We start from the raw sequence: 19,306 nt of genomic DNA on the forward strand, positions 1-19,306 counted from the left end.
CTGCCAGGAGGGGTTTATAATCTTGTTCAGTGGCTTTGTTGCTGTGGTTAATATTTGTCTAGTATCTGAGGCAGACTGGCTTTCAGTCCATGGCTCTGCTACCCACAGTGTAACCCTAGACAGCTTCTGTAATACCTGATCCTACATTTACCCACTCTCCAGAAATACATGTGATACCCTGTAAGCACATTGCCTACAGCTTCAAGCACAGGCTCTACTTCTTTCCTTTGGGTTGTTGGGACATGGTCTTAATGTGTGGGCTAGGCTTTTATATAACTGTATAGCCCAGGATGGCTAATCATCTCCCTCCTGAAAGCGTTGGAGTCCTTTTTCCTCAGCCTTCCAAGCCTTGGACCATAGGTGTGTGATACCTATAGATCACACACTTCTATAAGTTCCAGACCACACTTCTATAAGTCCATGGTGTTGGCCTCGTATGCCAGCTCTAGAATATCACAAGAACCTTTTCACAGACATTCTTGAGGTCGAGACATATTTTCAGGCCCTCGTGTGATTGGGAGGGCAGTGGTGTTTTCTGCTGTGTTTGGGATTGGGCCCAGGGCCCTGCCATACGAGGCAAGTGCTTCACTGTTATGTGCATGCCCAGCCCCCTTGATTTTGAGGTAGGGCCTCTGCACTGGTTTTGGTCTTAGCTTTTCTGCTGTGGCTAGGATTACAGGTGTGCACCACCAGGCTTAGCTTCAGAAAGCCCTGTGGACCTGTATGTATTTATGTCACATGGCTTTTAGTGCATCTCAGGTTCCTGCTCTGTCCCATTGCCCCTGCCACACAGCCTGTTTCCACAGGCCTAAAGCGAGAGGAAATGAGAAAGTCCGGGATCCTCTAGGCTAGAGTCCACTTCCTAGTGTGAGCTGTTCTAACCAGATGGTAGCAGACCCACCTTCTCGGCATTGTTCCTCTGTGAGCCATTTCTCTTTCTCCCTTTACATAGGTTCTAGGGACTGAACTCAGGTCAGGAGGCTTACAGGACAAATGCTTTAGTCCTGAGCCAACTCCCCAGCCCACTAGGCATCATGTCTAATCGCACTCACTTTATTCTCCTTGTGACCTGCTGAAGTGACAGGTCCATACGTGATCGCTGGTAATGTACCCTGACTAAGAGTGACCTGAGATTAGCTGTAGCTGTGAGTGGGTCTGCTTGAGAAGCCACTTTGTGAGGCAGCCGGCAGCCTGGAAGCAGTACATATCTCCTCCATGAGCACACAGGGGAGTGTCTGAGCATTCTGTCCTCTTCCTCCATGCCCTAGACTGGACCTGTACCGTGCCTCAGGGAAATTTGAGCTTCTTGATAGAATTCTACCCAAACTCCGTGCAACGAACCATAAAGTGCTACTCTTCTGCCAGATGACCTCCCTCATGACCATCATGGAAGACTACTTTGCATACCGTGGCTTCAAATACCTCAGGCTTGATGGTGAGTGGAAGACAGTTTTGCTTGAGAGACTCATCCCTGACCTGCCTATGTGGGCTTGAGGGCAAGTGTGTATGCACTGCGTCTGACACCGTCCTAGCTGCTTGGAGCAGGGAGCAAGGCCTGAAGGTGTTAGCCTCCTGTTTGCTGGAATCTTCACCACAGTGCTGGGTTGTGTGTCGTGTCACAGGTGTGTGAACAGAAGAGCACTGCTAAAATGAGAGTTCTCTGGCTCCAGTACAAATGCACCCAGGTGCATGCTCTTGGCCTCATCCTTAGATAGGCTGGCTGTACTACTGCTCAGTGTTGGCAACAGAGACACCAGCTTTCGTCCAACTCCAGGCCAGCTGCCTTTCCCGGAACTGTTCTGCGTGGCCTCTCACAGGCCTGGCCCACAGCTGAATGATGCCCAGTTGCATTGGAATCATGGCCTGCTTGCAGGCAAACTTAGGCGCTGCCCAAGAGGCTCTGTGTACCAGCTGCCACAGAGTGTCTTTCCACCTTCCCTGCTCTCTACGAGACTCTTCAGGGAAGAAGAGGCTCCTATTGTTAACAGAGCACATAGTCTGGGAGGTCCTGAAGTTCCCCACACTGTCATTCTGGGAAGATAGATTTGGGGACCTCACGGCCAACAAGATTTAGCAGCTTTCTGTTTTCCTTGCAGAGCCTTTATTGGGCTCAGGAGCTAGGATGGCATGCTCTAGACCTCTGTCCTCCTCATGCCTCCTCTCCCTATCCACTGGACCTTTTATACTGTCTCTTAGAGAGAGATGGTTTCAGAGTCTACCAACCTGGGCTTGATTATGCCATCTTTTTGTCCCATTTGTATGATCTGTAACTTGCTGACCAAAACTCCCACTCACCCGTCTGACCCCAGCGCCTCCTTAGAATGCTCCAGAACCACCTTTGCTGAGCCAGCATCCTATTATGTGTTCACACATCTCAATGCTGGCCAGACACTACTGATGGCCAGGTAGCTGGGCCTCTTCACCTGCCCCCTCTTGCCCTTGTGAGCACCAGGTCCTTCTTTCTGCTGGTTCCTGTCTACCCAAAAAGGAGGCTGAGGACTTTTATTTGTTGGGTCTCAGCTGTGACATGCATTTAGTGGTAAGGCCACTGGAAGCCTAGCTGCTCAAGAAGCAGGGGACGGTCAGGAACATGATGAAATGTCACAAGGCAGGGTACTTTCTGCCCTGAGTGGCAAGTATGAGATATGCAAGCCTATTAGTCCTCAGTGAGCTAGAAGCCCAAGGAAGACTGCAGTGGGCACAGCTTTTATGCATGGATTTTTCTCTAAGACATCCAGCTTACTGCAGGAGGGTCAAGAGTGAGCCTACCCTGTGGCTAGTAGCTCATCCTACCACACTAAGCCACTAATGCTGAGGTACTATGTACCTTGTCAGGGTACAGCATCACCCTTGTCAGCCACATGGTATCCATCCTAATCCAGGGCAGAGTGAACAAGAGTCAGGAGGCATTATACCTGGAGATGACAACCCAGGAGCCTGCCGTCATCTTCCTCTTCCAGTGGCTTATGTCATACAGGACACAGCTGGTAGTGCCTTCCCCCCATTCTTAATCTCCTGAGATGGGCATGGTGGCATTCAGTAACAGCATGCTACACCTCCAAGTCCCTTCTGATTGGCCCTTATACTCTGTAGAGGACCGCTGATAGCTGTGGCTCTCATGCCCTGCAACACCATCTCTGATGCCCTGGCATTAAGCTCCTTTGGATCTCCCACCCGAGGTCACCCTCCTGACCCTCTTCTCCTGTGCCTATCAGGAACCACAAAAGCAGAAGACCGGGGCATGCTGTTGAAAACCTTTAATGAGCCTGGCTCTGAGTACTTCATTTTCCTGCTCAGTACCCGTGCTGGGGGGCTGGGCCTCAACCTGCAGTCAGCTGACACTGTGATCATCTTTGACAGTGACTGGAATCCCCATCAGGTAAAGGCACTGGCAGAGGAGAGGGGATAGCTCCTGCCTTAGTGTCCACTACCTCCTGGATGCTCTTCCTAGCCTGGAGCCGTGGAAAGTACATTCACTGGTCCACAGTGGTCCAGGAGCAACCATGCAGGTTTCCCTCCTGCTTTTCAAAGGGGAAGTGACCTCACACCCTCCAGCGATCATATTTTTATTCCTAGGTACATACGGGTAGTACCCAGCTGAGGGATAGAGCCCTTGTCTAGCCTACGTAAGGCTACCGGCTTCATCCTTAACATTACAGTAACTACACAGTTCTTGGATTGTATAGCTGAGAAAAAAGTAGGAACCATGCTAGTGTACAGTAATGGTGATTACTTGTCATGGCCCTGTCCTGCAGCCACACAGTCCCACTTAGTAAAGCCGGATCTGGGCAGGCTCTGTGCTCTGTTCGTTACCTCTTCCTCTTCCTTAAACACATTGCCATGAAGCCCCCTGCCAGAAGATGTCAGGGTGTGCTGATTTGTACATGTAACAGTTGGAAGATGAGTAGCAAAGTTGCCCTCTGTTTAGTCTGTAATGCACATGCACATACAAGGTGAACTGGTGTCTCTCCTCCCATCATCATGCTGTACCCGCCAGGCAGACACATTGGTGATGCAGTTGTCCTGTACTGGTACGTTCCTGTCCCATTTAGCCATTCAGAGGGCACATGTAAAGAAAGCTATTTGCGGCCTCTGCTGCAAGGTGTCACAGAATCTGGCAGCTCCAAGACATTTTCCCTCTAGCCTCATGGGCAGGTGTCTATTTTTTCTATTTATTCAGTGACCATTAGCCCCAGGGAACTTTGTCCCTCTTGAGAAGCTTTTACAAGAACCCTCTAGTCCAGCAGTTCTCAACCTGTGAGTCAGGACCCCTTTGGAGGTCATCTAAGATAACCAGAAAGTACAAATATCTGCATTACGATTCATAACAGTAGAGAAGTTACAATTATGAAGTAGCAACAAAACTAATTTTATGGTTGGGGTCACCACAACATGAGGAACTGTATTAAAGGGTTGCAGCATTGGGAAGGTTGTGGACCACTGCTCTAGTCAGATCAGCTCTGAAAACAAGTGGTTGCCACAGGATTGAGGCATTGTATTTGGGTGCTGGCCGCTTTGTGTGTAGCTGACCACTCACACTGATAATCTCTGGCATGTCCCTGCCCCAGCCTGGCAGACCTAGTAGAAATTAGCCATTTGATGGGTAAATGGCCTAGGCGGTCACTGTGTCATTCCTGGGATGAGTGTCAGTGTAGTTTCTGCCAATATGCTACAGATGGGCCATTTCCTAAGAGATGGGCAGGTAATAACAGTAGTCAAGCGGACCACTGTAGGCCTGCCAGGGGCACATCACCAGTGCCACCCTTGTCAGCAAGCACCCTGTTGTACCTGGGGGCCAATTGTCAAACAATTCCCTTCTGTTCTTATGATCAAGTATGAGTCACAAATTGAGGAACATTATGGACATTCAACCTGCCCTCAGAGCTCCTGGCCCAAAGAGAATTTCAGGCAGTCTCACTCTCTAGAAATGACAGAAATCATATTGGCAGCCTGACTGCCACACTGTCAGGAGCTGAATACCCTAGTCCCTAGACTGTCCTCCTCACACCCAATCTACTCAGTCTATACCAAAGCTGAGAGAGCAAAGGCCCTGTGTATCGAATCAGCATAATAAGATTTGAGGCTCATAACAGTTTGGCTCTAGCCAGAAGTGCCAGAGCCCACAGCTGTGACAGGGCCATGCTTCGGAGCTATGGCAAGGGCTGCTCAGAGTGTTGCCCTAGGAGTTAACCTAAAAAAAAAAAAAAAAAAAAAAAAAAAAATCCAGGACCTTGAGAGGTGGCTTAGCACTTAGAAGCATATACTTCCAGAGCACCTGAGGTTTGTTCCCAACATCTGTGTCAGGTCCCTCACAGCATCTCCAACTCAGGGTTCTCTGGTACCCTCCTCTGTGCTCGGTGGGTACATTATATGTACATGCGTGTGCACACACCCTTAAACTTAGACTTAATGGAATGTTTTTGCAGGGTGGGGGGAAAGAGTATTTGCTGGGTCCTAGGAAAGTAGACAGCTGCTGTGGCCCCTCCATGCCCCTAGGGAGAGGTCCCAGGTCCCATTATTTGGTTCCTGGCTCATGACGCCTCAGGCCAGGGTTAGTCATGATGTCTAGAACTCACCAGACTGACCTGCCTACTCTCCCAAGGACCTGCAAGCTCAGGATCGTGCCCATCGCATTGGGCAGCAGAATGAGGTGCGTGTGCTCCGCTTGTGCACCGTCAACAGTGTGGAGGAGAAGATTCTGGCTGCTGCCAAATACAAGCTCAATGTGGACCAGAAGGTGATCCAGGCAGGCATGTTTGACCAGAAGTCGTCCAGCCATGAGCGGCGTGCCTTCCTGCAGGCCATCCTGGAGCATGAGGAGCAGGATGAGGTGAGCATGGCGCCGGTGTGGCCCAGCGTGAGTGGTGGATGCATGAGGCTTTCGTTTTCGGTTTTGTACCTTTTTTGCACTCTTGTTTTTTGTTTTTGGTTTTTTGGTTTTTTATTTTTATTTTTTGCGTCCCTTTGGAGTAAAGGGAGTGTGGGCTGAGCAGAAAGAGGATGCGCACTTGCTTTCCCTTTGAAGTGGGTTTTTTTCGAATCTGCTGGTGACAGACGCCGCATTGACAGCTCTGGAGACTGAAGTCCTGTGTTTATCCACAGAGCAGACACTGCAGCACGGGCAGCGGCAGTGCCAGCTTCGCCCACACTGCCCCTCCGCCAGCGGGCGTCAACCCCGACTTGGAGGAGCCACCTCTAAAGGTGAGAGGGGTAGTTCAGTCTCCACGCCCACTCAATTCTCGGCTTCCTGCTGAGACTGGCCAGCAAGGGCCTGACCCCACCGAGCGTGCGAGTGCGTGTGTGTATGTGTGCCTCTTGCTGACGCGTGGGCTCCTCCACCGCAGCCAGCCTGGGACCTCCAGCTCATCAGCTCATCTCCTACGGACGGACGGATGCCACCGCTCGCCTCCGAGCCTGGCCACCACCCAGCCTGGCCCCACCACAGTCAGACTAAAGCTTTGCAATCTTGTAGGAGGAAGATGAGGTGCCTGATGATGAGACTGTCAACCAGATGATCGCCCGTCATGAAGAGGAATTTGACCTCTTCATGGTGAGCACCTGGACTGGGACCACACAGACTGAGTGATGATAGTGGGGTCCCCGTGGCTGTTGGAGCTGCCGTTCCTCCTCACATGGCTTCCTTATGCCTTCAGCGGACCCCTCGTGTTAGAGGGATAGTGAGGGACACCCACTGCCATTTCTGTATGTGACCCTTGGATTCTGTAGGCTGCTTGCACAAGGCTTCCCCCTTTATAAAGGACTTGAGCAGACATTGCAGGACAGAGTGGCTATTTAGGCCATAGATTTCCCCATATTACCAAGTGCATGTATGAAGTTTAGATGGAATTCTTTCAGTGCCATCCGAATTCAGTAGTCCTGTGTCTTCCTCCAAAGCCATGCTGTGAACATACTTGTAATCCAAGGGCCTGGAGAGATGGCTCAGAGGTTAAGAGCACTGGTTGCCCTTCCAAAGGTCCTGAGTTCAATTTCCAGCAACTACATGCTGGCTAATAACCATCTATAATGGGATCTGGTGCCCTCTACTGGCCTGCAGACATACATATAGGCTGAACACTGTGTACGTAATAAATAAATCTTTGAGAGAGAGAAAAAAAAAAAAGGAATCCAAGTTAGAACCTGATCTGACTTGGTTAGAACCAAGATCTGCTGTAGCAGCCAGGCTGAGGCAGTCCCTAAATGAAGCACTGTTGGCTAATTTTTCAGCACCTAGTGTCCCCACAGGCTGTGAGTGAGCTGGTCCCTGTGAGGCCCACTCCGGGGGCTGTTACTACTGTGCTGACTCTCTGCTCTCTGCCCACCACCCTACATCTTAGCGCATGGACTTGGACCGCCGGCGTGAAGAGGCCCGCAACCCTAAGCGGAAGCCACGCCTGATGGAAGAAGATGAACTCCCATCCTGGATCATCAAGGACGATGCTGAGGTGGAGCGGCTGACATGCGAAGAAGAAGAGGAAAAGATGTTTGGCCGTGGTTCCCGCCACCGCAAGGAGGTGGACTACAGCGACTCACTGACAGAGAAACAGTGGCTCAAGGTACATGCCTGAGAGGGCTGTGCGCCGCAGGCCATGCCAGGCAGGGCTGGGAGCAAAGGCCGACCTTCTTGGGTCATCCCAAGCTGATACCTTCCTACATTGTTGGCTGCATTGACCTCTGCATGGTTTCCAATAGCACCTAGGGACTTTAAGTTCCTTCCTGTATAGGTGCCACAAGGAGCCATGCTGTCACCCTGCATCAGCTAGCTTGCTATCAGCTCTTGTGGGCTCTCTAAGTATGGATACTCACCTCTCTATGAGGTTGACTGATGAGAGACCCTAATGAATGAATAGCAAGTTACCCTGGAGGAGGCCAGGAGCTGGGCTCCTAGGCTGGCTGTGGAGAAGGTTGAGGTTTCAATCCTTGCCTGCTGCTGAGCTGACTGCCCCAGGCACACAGATGGGAGGACCACAGTATTTGATACGTAGTAGTTGTCCGACCAAGCAATAGCTGCAGATGATGCGTGAGGTCATAGCAGAGCAGTGTCTGCTATCAAGGCCAGCATTGGTGTTGGTGACTCGCAGTCTAGCCCTGAGGACATGTTGTCTGCACAGTCCAGAGCAGCTATTAGGAGGAGGCAGGTGGCAGTCCAGGGGTGATCCATGTTGCTCTGCTGTGTGCCCAGGCAGCTCTGGGTCCTCCTGGAAGCTCAGAAGAGCCTCATCTAGACAGCATGCCAGGGAAGCAGTGTGGTGGCTCGGGCCTATAATCCTGAGCTTGAGGCAAGAGGATTACCTAGAGTTGAAGGACAACCTGGGTTACATAGCAAGCCCCTGTCAAAGAAAAGAACCTGCCAAGAAGCCAAACAAACCTTGGGAGGGCTTATGCACTCCTAGAATCCTCCAAAACTAGGACAGGGACCCCAGGAAGATGGTCCTTTCTGTAGTAATGCCATCACTCCTAAAGGAGTTTTCATCCATTTCACATTTGCACACAGCACTAGGAGGCTTTAAATTGAAGTCAGCTAAATTTGGGGGAGGTGTTTCTGTTTTTGAGTTTTGGGTTTTGTTTTGGGTTTTTTGGATGAGGATTGGTGGGAGATTTTTTTCGTTTGGTTTTTCCTTTCAAGTCAGGGTTTCTCTCTGCAACCCTGGCTGTCCTGGAACTCCCTCTGTAGACCAGGCTGGCCTTGAGCTCAGAGATCCGCCTGCCTCTGCCACCCAAGTGCTGGGATTAAAGGAGTGCACCAGTGCTGCCCCATGCAACTGCTAAGTTTTGTGCATGGATTTTTGATTTATGGGCCACACGTTGCACCTTTCGATGGGCGTTGCTAGAGTCAGGCAGTATTCCTGTTAGCATTAGAGAGGCCGCATCATCTCAGAAACCCCCGCTCTTTCTGCTTGCTTCATTCCTTTCCTTTGTTTGCCTCGCCATGGCAAGCACAGTGCACTTGGTGGGTTTTTTTGTTTTTAAACATGGAAACTTGACAAACTTGTGTTATCTTTGGCAGGGGCCATACTAGCCTTCTCTATGCCAGTCTTAGTGTGTGTGCTGCCAATGCGCACTGCTTAACATATTTATAATGGACCGATGGATGTACTTTGGTGTTTTGTGTAGCCCAGGCTGGCCTTGCACTCATCTTCCTGTGTCTTCCTCACCCTACCAAGTGCTCCTCTTACAGGCAAGCACCATGCTTCAAATTATGTAACTGTTATGAGCATAGCACTTTAGTGCTGTATCCTGTGCAGGCTGCCTTGTGTTACCCATCGCCCAGTTGGTGAATGTTTGGCTTGCTTCCTTTTAGGGATTGTTTGGATGATATGTGGTGTGCCTGTCTCTGTGTGTGTGTGTGTGTGTGTGTGTGTGTCTTTTTTTGTTTTAAAAATGTGTTTGTTTGTTTGTTTATTATGCATACAGTGCTCTGCCTGCATGCCAGAAGAGGGCACCAGATCTCATTGTAAATAGTTGTGAGCCACCATGTGGTTGCTGGGAATTGAACTCAGGACCTTTGGAAGAGCAGACAGTGCTCTTAACCTCTGAGCCATCTCTCCAGCCCTGTCTTGCCGTCACTTGGGTGTACCTGGGAATAGTATCAATAGAACAAATGGCCAGTCACACATGTGCCACACTCTCACTAACACCTGTCATCTCTTGCCTTGGTTGTATGTTTTGTATGCTTCTTGCCCATGCCTGTATCTTCTATAGAAGCTTATCTATTTATTCGTGTCTCTTGCCCCTCTGAGAAAATACTCTTACCATGTTGCCCATTCTGATTTCCAAATCATGGCTCAAAAAAATCCTCCTGCTTCAACCTCCTGAGTAGCTGGAGTTATAGACATACACAGCAGTGCCTACCCTTTCTCTTTATGTTCTGTTCGTTTATTTGAGGTGTGTGTGTGCATTTGTGTATATGGTGGTAGGGAGGGGTCCACCCAAGCCACGACATGTGTGGCGGGTAAAGGACAATTTGATAGCGGGCAAGTCTGACCTTTTATTGTGTGGGTCCTGGGGACAAAAATCAGGTCCTCAGCTTGATGACTGGGCCTTCTCTCCAGCCCCAATAGGTCTTTTGTTTGCTTTGTGTTTTTTGTTTTTCAAGACAGGGTTTCCCTGTGTAGCCTTGACTGTACTCAACTTGGTTTGTAGACCAGGCTGGCCTTGAACTCACAGAGATCCACCTGCCTCTGCCTCCCAGGTGCTAGGATTGAAGGCATGCACCTCCAGGCCTGGCTCCTTATCGGTCTTTTAAGTCTCTTGTCATAGATGCACCTAGCAATTGATTTCTCTTCTCTGTTTCTTTTTCATCTCCTTTTCATTTTTCTTAATATTCATTTCATTTTTATCTGGGTGTGTTTGTACACGCTCACAAACTATTGAGCCTAGAAGAGGGGATCTGATCCCCTGAAGATAGGGCTCCAGGGGAGGAGATGGAGATTGTGAGCCACCTGACATGGTGCTGGGAATTCAACTCGGACTCTCTGCAAAAACAGTATAAGCTCTTAGCCCTGTGCCGTCTCTCCTGCCCTTCCCCTTTTACCTTCTTGATATCCTTGGAATCATGAATGTTTTTAAGTTATTATTGTTATTATTGTGTATGTATACGGTGTAAGTGCAGGCACACACATGGCCATGGCACTTACGGAAGACAGGACTTACAGGAGTCTGTTCTCTTCCATCACGTGATCTGGGGCTTGGAGGCAAGCTCTTGTGAGCCATCTTGCTGGTGCTATTTACCCTTCTTGTTTATGCTTTCACATATATTTAAAATTCAAAATGCCAAATTCAAGGTAACAAAGATTTAGCCTTGTTTTCGGTTCGGTTTTTCCTTATACTTTGTGGGATAGAATCTCCTGTTTCAACCCCAGCTGGCCTAGGTGTTGTTATATACTCCGTGAGTCTTCATGCTCATGGTGATCCTCCTGCCTCAGTCTCCCAGGTGCTGGGATTATCGGTGCATACCACCAGGCCTGACTTTTGCCTTTTGTTTTGAGAGTTTTGTAGTTTTATTTCTTTTAAGAAAAGAACACTTCTGGGGCTGGAGAGTTGGCTCAATGGTTAAGAGCACTTGTTGTTGCAGAGGACCTGGGTTCAATTCCTAGCACCCATGTGGAAGCTCACCACCTCTGGCACCAGGCACACATATACTGGACAGATGTGTATGCAGGCAAAACACTTAAAAAAGAAGAAGAAGAACACTTAGAAAATTTGTGCCTCTTGGTATTTTTTCTCTAGAGGTTTATTTACTTTTGTGTATATGGATAGTTTGTCTGCATGTGTGTCTATGCCTGTAGAGGCCAGAAGAGGGCGTCAGATCTCTTGAACCTGGAGTTAGAGATAGATGGTTGTGAGCCTCTTCCGGAAGAGCAGCAAGGGCTTTCAACTGCAGAGCCATCCTCTCTCTGGTGTTCTGGTGTTTTCTATTGGCTAAACTGGCTGGACATTAAACTGAAGCACAGCCTGTCCCTGCATACCCCACACATACCAGGCTAAAGATGCATGCCACCATTCCTAGCCTTTATGTGGAATGCTAGGGATCTAACTCAGGGCCTCGGCTGCACAACAGACACTTTCCCACTGAGATAGCTCCCAGCCCTCAAACTTTTATTTCCTACATTAAGTTCTGTAATTTGTGTTGAGTTTTTATGTAATATGAAAAAATGAGGTCCAATTTGAACACTGTGTGCATATCCAGCTGTCCTGGCAGTGTTTATTGAAGAGAATATTTTTCACAATGAGCAAATCGTATGTTATAATAAATTTGCAGTTTATAAAGTCAGATATGGCTGGCCGTGGTAGCGCACACCTTTAATCCCAGCACTCCGGAGGCAGGGGTGGGTAGATCGCTGTGAGTTCGAGGCCAGCCTGGTCTACAAAGCAAGTCCAGGACAGCCAAGGCTACACAGAGAAACCCTGTCTCGAAAAAACAAAAGCAAAAACAGAAACAAAAAACAAAAAAAACCCCAAAAAACAAATAAAGTCAGGTATGGTGACACATGCCTGTCACCTTAGCACCTGGAAGGTAGAGGTAGGAGGATCAAAATTGAAGACTGCCCTATATTATTGGAGAACCTGTCTCAAAAAATCCTGTGTCCTAGATCTTCCAGGTCATCTGTCCACTGCCCAGGCCTGACCCCAGTATTCACTTTCTAGAGCCGCTCTAATAAAGTACCATAATTGTGCACTCAACATAGTTCTGAGACATTCTCTCACTGTTGGAGAACCGGGACACTGAAGGCAAATTCTGACAAGGTCATGTTCCCTCGGGGCCTATGAAAAATATCCTTGGCTCTCTCAGTCTGTAGCTTTAGCAACTCTTGGTTTGTGGCTACCTCTATCTGATCTCTGTGCCCTACCCCCACCCCCAATACACACACACACACACAAAGATAATGGAGGGCATGTACTGCTCATACAGAGGACCCCAGTTCAGTTGCCAGCATCCACATCAGGTGGCCTACAACCAGCTGTATCTCCAGCTCCAGGAGATCTGAGGCCCACACATGCATGTAATTAATAAAGAGAGAGCTAGGGCTGCTTCTCAGTGCTAGGCTAGCATGCTTAAGGGCCACGATTCAGTCACTACTACTCCCTGTCAAGTGAAATACTTAGCTGATTGCAAGGACCTCATTTCTGTACACGATTTCTGACATTCTGGGTAGACATGAATTTGGGGAACAGTTGCTCATTCCTGTATATGCAGCGAAGCCCACTGTTGTGTCTCCTCTGTTGTGTCTCCTCTGCTTTCTTGGTCTAGATGCTTTTCCCCTCTGCTTCAGCTTGAAGCTCAGTCGTCACTTCGTATGTTTGGCCAGACCATACTGTGTTGTATGACTGTCTGGAGCCTTAGGTGTAAAACAGTGAACTGCTAGGTCTTTTGGATCCAAACTCCTCCCCTGGTCCCAAGGTCACCTAAAAAGATTCTTTTGAAAGCTAACTATTCTTACTTCGTATGTCCTTCACCTCAGTAGCTGTACCCTGAGGAAGATGATTTAAGGAAAGTCTGCTGCCAGTCTCCCCTCAGCCCAAGCAGCAATAGAAAGGTGTAGCTCAGGGCCGGGGCCTTGGCAAACCTGTGTGAGGTCTTAGGCCTCACCCACAGCACTGCAGCATGAGGTGGCTGAAGACGTGGCTCAGCGTCAGGCACTATAGCTCTTTCAGTTAGTTCCCAGCATCCATATCACAGCTACCGTTAATTCCAGCTCCAGGGAATTTGATTCCGGTTTGGGCTCCATGGGATATCTCTCTCTCTCTCTCTCTCTCTCTCTCTCTCTCTCTCTCTCTCTCTCTCTCTCTCACACACACACACACACACACACACACACACACACACACACAGAGAGAGAGAGACAGAGAGACAGAGAGGGCAGTAAATAATCTTTTAGAAAATATTTTCTTTTAGCCAGGTGTGGTGGTGCACTCAGGAGGCAGAGGCAGCTGGATCACTGTGAGTTTGAGGCCAGCCTGGTCTACAAAGCGAGTCTAGGACAGCCAAGGCTACACAGAGAGATCCTGTCTTGAAAAAAAATTTTTTATTTTATTTTATTTCATTTTATGTGGATTTGTGGTTTGCCTGCATATATATCTGTGTTGAGAGTGTCGGGTCCCCTAAAACCACTGTGAGCTGCCATGTGGCACCTCTCTAGCCCCCATAAAATAAATCTTTTTTTGTTTTTTGAGATAGGGTTTCTCTGTGTAGCCTTGGCAGTCCTGGACTTGCATTGTAAACCAGGCTGTCCTCAAACTCAGAGATTTGCCTGCCTCTGCCTCCTGCTTCCTTAGTGCTGGGATTAAAGGCGTGTGCCACCACACTCGGCTAAAATAAATCTTTTTTTTTTTTTTTTTAAATAAATCTTTAAAAAAGGAAAAAAAAAAAAAGGAAGGAAAAATAAAAAAGACAGGCTTAAGGTGTCCAAGAACTGGTTGGAATTACTGCAGCTAGTGCACTGAAAGACCGAACAGACAGACTGTACATCAGGATACTGCTTAGCTGGGACCGAGCCCTGAATCCCATCCTCAGCACCACAAAGGAAGAATGAGAAAAGGAAGAAGTGGACAGGAAAGCTGGACATGATGACACATGTCTTACTCAGCACTAGGGGCGTTGAAGCAGGGGCATCAACTGTTGAAGATCTACCTGGGCTGCATGAACATTGTGTCTGTAATAATAGTAGTAAAGGTGGCCCGAGCTGTGCACATAACACAGGAGGCCTGAGCTGTGTGAGCTGCACAGACTGGCCTGAGTAAGGATTCTGAGAGTGGTGGCTGCTAGCCACTGTGGGTGCTTGATGCCACTGCACTCTGTACTGTCCAACAGCTAAAACAGCTTGTCACAGTTTTGAAAAGTAGATGGGGTGTTAGAGAGGTGGCCACTAACCTGACCTCTGAATTCAGTCCCTAGAGCCCACATGATAGGAAGAGAACCAACTCCCCACAGCTTGTCCTCTGACCTCCATCCCCAATGGCACTGCCGTACTCATGTGTATACAGCACACACACACAGCAGCAATCCATAATGAAATGTTTCTACAAATGAAACTAGATGGTGACAGAACCTTGAGCAAGGTCTTCCTGGTGTTTGTATCGTGTAGCTAGGCTTTTGCCTGGCCCATTTATGATTATTTGTGGTCTTTTGATGGGCACTGGGTGGAGGAGCACAGGCCTTTCCTACCTTCTGGAAACAAGTTGGGGTTCCCAGTAGATGTTGTGCCCTAAGCCAGCCATGCTGGAAAGATGTCAGTGTGGGGGCCTCCTCCCTCCCTAGCCGGGCCCCAGGAGCGTGCATCGCGGCCTCTCTTTGTCGACCTGGGTGCTGGCTGTCCTATTTTACCACTATTGACCCTGAAGGCCATCGAGGAGGGCACGCTGGAGGAGATCGAAGAGGAAGTCCGGCAGAAGAAATCCTCCCGCAAGCGCAAGCGGGACAGTGAGGCCGGCTCCTCCACCCCGACCACCAGCACCCGCAGCCGTGACAAGGACGAGGAGAGCAAGAAGCAGAAGAAGCGTGGGCGGCCACCTGCTGAGAAGCTGTCCCCAAACCCACCTAACCTCACCAAGAAGATGAAGAAGATTGTGGATGCTGTCATCAAGTACAAGGACAGGTAAGCTGAGGCAGTGGTGGCGGGCTGCCTCGGGCATGCGTGTGAAGGAAGCACAGGTTCCTGGTGCTCAGCGACACTGAGGGCCTGGTTTTTGGTACCTGCCCTCAGAGGGGTTGTGATCTGAAGCAGGGAGACACACAAGTATCTCCACCATGACAGGAAAAGAGCAGATGGCAGGATGGAGAAGCAGGCGTGTGGATGTCAGCAGAGTGGCATGTGACAGTTGCTCTGCCTGAGACAGGGCGGTCTGGAAGGGCACACCCTGAAGTCGTAGCAGCAGCAGGTGCAACCGCTGGTATCATGATGGGTTCTAGGATTGTAGCGATGTGGACCATGTACAGCCTCTTTTTCCAGGTGTGTGTCTGGCAGCGTGGTAGTTCTCCCTCTCCCTGTGTTAAGGGTCATTTAGATGTTGAGTTTATGAGCCTTGGTTTTGCCAGGTTCCACTCTTGGAGTGGAGTGTCTGATGAGATTTGGCCAGACATGAGGCAGTGCATATTTTTGGCTATGGCCGAAGCCGGCATCACACTGTGCTGCTGTTCTGTGAGTGGTTGGGGTTCCCATGCAGGCCTTGACTAGCAGATGTGGGAAGCTTGAAGCTTGGGATTTGCTCCTCTTTTCATTGCTTGGTGTCTTAACTTACCTTTCTAACACACACTGACCAGTGTGAGCCCCTTAATGGAATTTTTTTATGATGACAGTATTCTGTGACTCAGGAAGCAAATTATAAAAGAATTTTTTTTAAAAAAAGATTTGTTTATTTATTTAGTATACAGTGTTCTGCCTGCACATACTCCTGCAGGCCAGAAGAGGGCACCAGATCTCATTATAGATAGTTGTGAACTACCATGTGATTGCTGGGAATTGAACTCATGACCTTTGGAAGAACAGACAGTGCTCTTAACCTCTGAGCCATCTCTCCAACCCCTATAAAAGGATTTTGTCATCCAGAGAAAGTTAGCAAGTTGTAGGTTTTCACGCCTCGTTTGGGAAGAGTCAGGAAGTAAAACAGTTGAGGAGCGGCTGTGGCACCTAAATCAATGAGCGCAAATTGGATGGTGAGCTATCTCAGCGGGCGGAGTTGCCTGCCTGAATTAGATCCCCAGGGCCCACTTGGTGGAAGGAGAGAACCAACTCCAACAGGTTGGTCTTTGACTCCACATGTACATCCTAGCACAGATGCCCCAGCTAGATCTGAAGATGTAGTGGGGGTGGTTTAAAAACTCCAGTTTGCTGCCTTTACCTATTGGCAGGTTCCACACAGAAAGTAAATGTAGAACTACTGTGTAGAGAGAGTAATGTTTGAATACTTGTTTTAGATAATGGTATGTGTAAAAAAATCAATGACCTTCCATTCTTGGTTCGTCCCTTCAGTGGGACACAGAGGCCATCTATCATTAATGGCTGAGAAACTAGAGTTGAGAAAATTGGTTCACCGCAACATGATCTCCTGACTGATGTCAGGACCTGACTAGTATAGGTCCTTGCCAGACTGTGAGAAGATGAGTTGATATGAACTTGGACAAGAGGTATGAGGACATGCCTCTGGAAAGGATTTCTTTGTGTCCCAGTCACCATGGGAAGGTGTACCAGGGTTCCTGTGTACATCCTAACATCAGGAAGTGCACACTAAAACCACCGTGACTTCCGTTTCCTGGCACTCAGCCCTGGAGTAGGGGTTGGGGAATGGTTACAAGTTTGAGGCCAGCCTGAACTACACAGTGAAAACCTGTCTCAGAAAACAAGAAAAATAAGTGCCAGCAAGATGATTTAGTGGGTGGCACTTACCGCCACACCCAATAGCCTGAATTTGATACCTGGGACCCATGTGGTAGACAAGGAATGACAAACTGTTCTCTGACCTCAATGTGTGTGCATGTGGCACAGGCTTCCATATATACATACCATAAGTAATGTTTAAAACTTTTTTTTCAGGATTTATTTATTTGTTATGTATACAATGTTCTGTCTGCACGTGTGCCTGCATGCCATAAGAGAGCACCAGATCTCATTATAGATGGTCATGAGCCACCATGTGGTTGCTGGGAATTGAACTCAGGACCTTTGGAGGAGCAGCCAGTACTCAGACCTCTGAGCCATCTCTCCAGCCCGGCCATAAGCAATTTTAAAAAAACTATTGAGCCATTGCAGGAACACACCTTTAGTCCCAGCACTTTGGGATGCTTTTCCCCAACCCACCCCCAAGGCAGGTTTCTCTGCAGCCTTGGCTGTCCTGGACTCACTTGTAGACCAGGCTGGCCTCGAACTCACAGAGATCCATCTGCCTCTGCCTCCTGAGTGCTGGGATTACAGGTGTGTGCCACCAGGCGCAGCAGTACTTGGGAGTCAAAGACATGTAGACCTCTGTGAGTTTGAGACCAGCCTGTTCTACAAAGAGAGACCCAGTCTCAAGACAAACAAAGCAAGCAAACAAAAATCCTAAAGTTAAATTAAACATTTTTTAATTAAAAAAACCAAGAGGTTGTCCCTTCCAAGATATCCAGAGTTTTGGCAGTTGATGGCAAGGTCAAGAAGTAACTCAGCCTCTTCTTTCACTGAGCTCAGCATGCGTTTTCCTCTCAGTGCTAGTTGTTCTGTCTCAAGAGCCCATGTCCATTGCAGCAGGGATGCTGCAACCTCTTTGGCAGCTGTAACCTCCTCTGAGAGCTCTGGACACAGATCAGATACTGCTGCCACCTAGAGGCCTTCGCCTGCAGACCCGTGTACTCCATTGTGGATAAAGTTCAAACCTGACCCCTGGTGCTGGGCAGTGAGTAGCAGTCCCTCCACCTGGAGCCTGAGAGGGACTCTGGGCAGCTAAGAGTGTTGAACTTCATTTCTAGACGTCTGCCTACTAAAAGTAAGGGCGCGGACAGTGTGCTTACGTCCCTGGGCTACTTTAGTATATCTAGAGCAGCATGTGTGAAAGACTTGTTTGTTAACTTCCACCAAGTTAAACCAAGTGCCAAGACCTTCAGAGGAACCAGTTTGTCATTCATAAATTCTGTGCCCTCCTAAAAATGTTTCCTTCACCTCATGTGAAGGAAGCATCCATGAAGTAACAGGTGATCATCCGGCAGTAGAACAGAACAGTCTCCAGGCACAGAAGATGTGATGATAGTCCAGTTAGTAAGGTGAAGGCTCTCTCAGAGTTGCTTTGTCAGGATGGCTCTTTTGAGGGCCCAGACTCCTTTTATGTAGCAAAAGTGAGACCTGATGCTGAATACCTAGTGGGGGCAGTGACTGTACTTGTATCTGACCCTGGGGTCAAGATGTCATGGGGCTTGATGCCTGGATTCTGAGTGGCCTCACACCTAGAGTTGACAGTATCATGGAGCCCAGACTCCAGAGGGAAGGATTGTCACAGGATCCTTCTGTTGGGGTGGGGGTTGTTAGCTCTGCTTTCATGAGACGCACCCTAGCATAGGATGCTGATGGCCACAGTCACATGTCACCTGAGGAAAGGCAGCTTTGGCTCATTTTTATGGTGAGATACATACCTCATTTGTTAGAGAATTTAAAGAACGCTGTTGAGGTACAACATCGACTCACTTTGTGCATGTTTCCAACACTTAACTACATTTGCTAATAGGAAGGCAAGCTAAGCTGTGAGACAGCACGTTGTGAGCTTAGGGAAAGCCTGGCTTCATCCTGGTAGAAGGGAAGTAGCTAACAGGACATCCACATTTCTGCCAGCTGATGGAAGGTCATGGAGCAACTCTACCTTGTCCTCAGTAGCAACAGTTTTGAGGAGACTTCTACTTGCAGTTTCTGAAGCAGCATCTCCAGTGTCCTTCCCTCCCTGGTGGCATCAGATATATTGGCAGTTTCCCTGCAGATGTGACATAGCCAGGGATGCTGGGCACCCAGGGGTTTGTTTGGGACTTGCTTGTGTGTTCATAATTGGCCACCTACATGGCTGACGTATGGATCCACCACCTCTACTGGTCAGCCTGAACCAGAGTCACCAAGGTGAATCACAGCCCTACCCCTTGCCCAGAATGGCATTTTAAGAGCTAAGAGGTCATCTTGCAGCACCCAAGGGTAGAGGCCACAGCTTCTTTATGACATAGCTGTCATCCAGAAGGTTCTGAGCCAGCACTGGCTTCTCGCTGGCAGGCAGTATTCACAAATCAAGCCCAATCAATGTCACTTACCCTGTAACTGGCTATACTAGAGAGAACATGGGGAAAATAACATTGTAGCATCAAACT

General features: G+C 48.8%; 1 protein-coding gene across 7 annotated transcripts in view; it reads left to right on the forward strand.

Moving 5' to 3' along the window:
• The window catches only part of SMARCA4 (SWI/SNF related BAF chromatin remodeling complex subunit ATPase 4), a 92,927-nt gene that overhangs the window by 62,506 nt on the left and 11,115 nt on the right, over positions 1 to 19,306 (forward strand). For 3 of the 7 annotated variants that reach the window (XM_084784135.1, XM_084784133.1, XM_084784134.1), the window contains exons 24-30: positions 1,269 to 1,435; positions 3,216 to 3,379; positions 5,603 to 5,830; positions 6,103 to 6,201; positions 6,473 to 6,550; positions 7,335 to 7,552; positions 14,829 to 15,092. In XM_084784135.1, the coding sequence (XP_084640261.1) occupies positions 1,269 to 1,435; positions 3,216 to 3,379; positions 5,603 to 5,830; positions 6,103 to 6,201; positions 6,473 to 6,550; positions 7,335 to 7,552; positions 14,829 to 15,092 (1,218 nt within the window). Of the gene's footprint in view, positions 1 to 1,268; positions 1,436 to 3,215; positions 3,380 to 5,602; positions 5,831 to 6,102; positions 6,202 to 6,472; positions 6,551 to 7,334; positions 7,554 to 14,828; positions 15,093 to 19,306 lie in introns of all 7 variants that reach the window. The other 4 variants (XM_084784139.1, XM_084784138.1, XM_084784136.1 and 1 more) reach the window with 3 other exon arrangements.

Source organism: Acomys minous (genome assembly GCF_964271855.1).
Source record: "Acomys minous genome assembly, chromosome: 5".
In the NCBI taxonomy this organism is placed as follows: Eukaryota; Metazoa; Chordata; class Mammalia; order Rodentia; family Muridae; genus Acomys; species Acomys minous.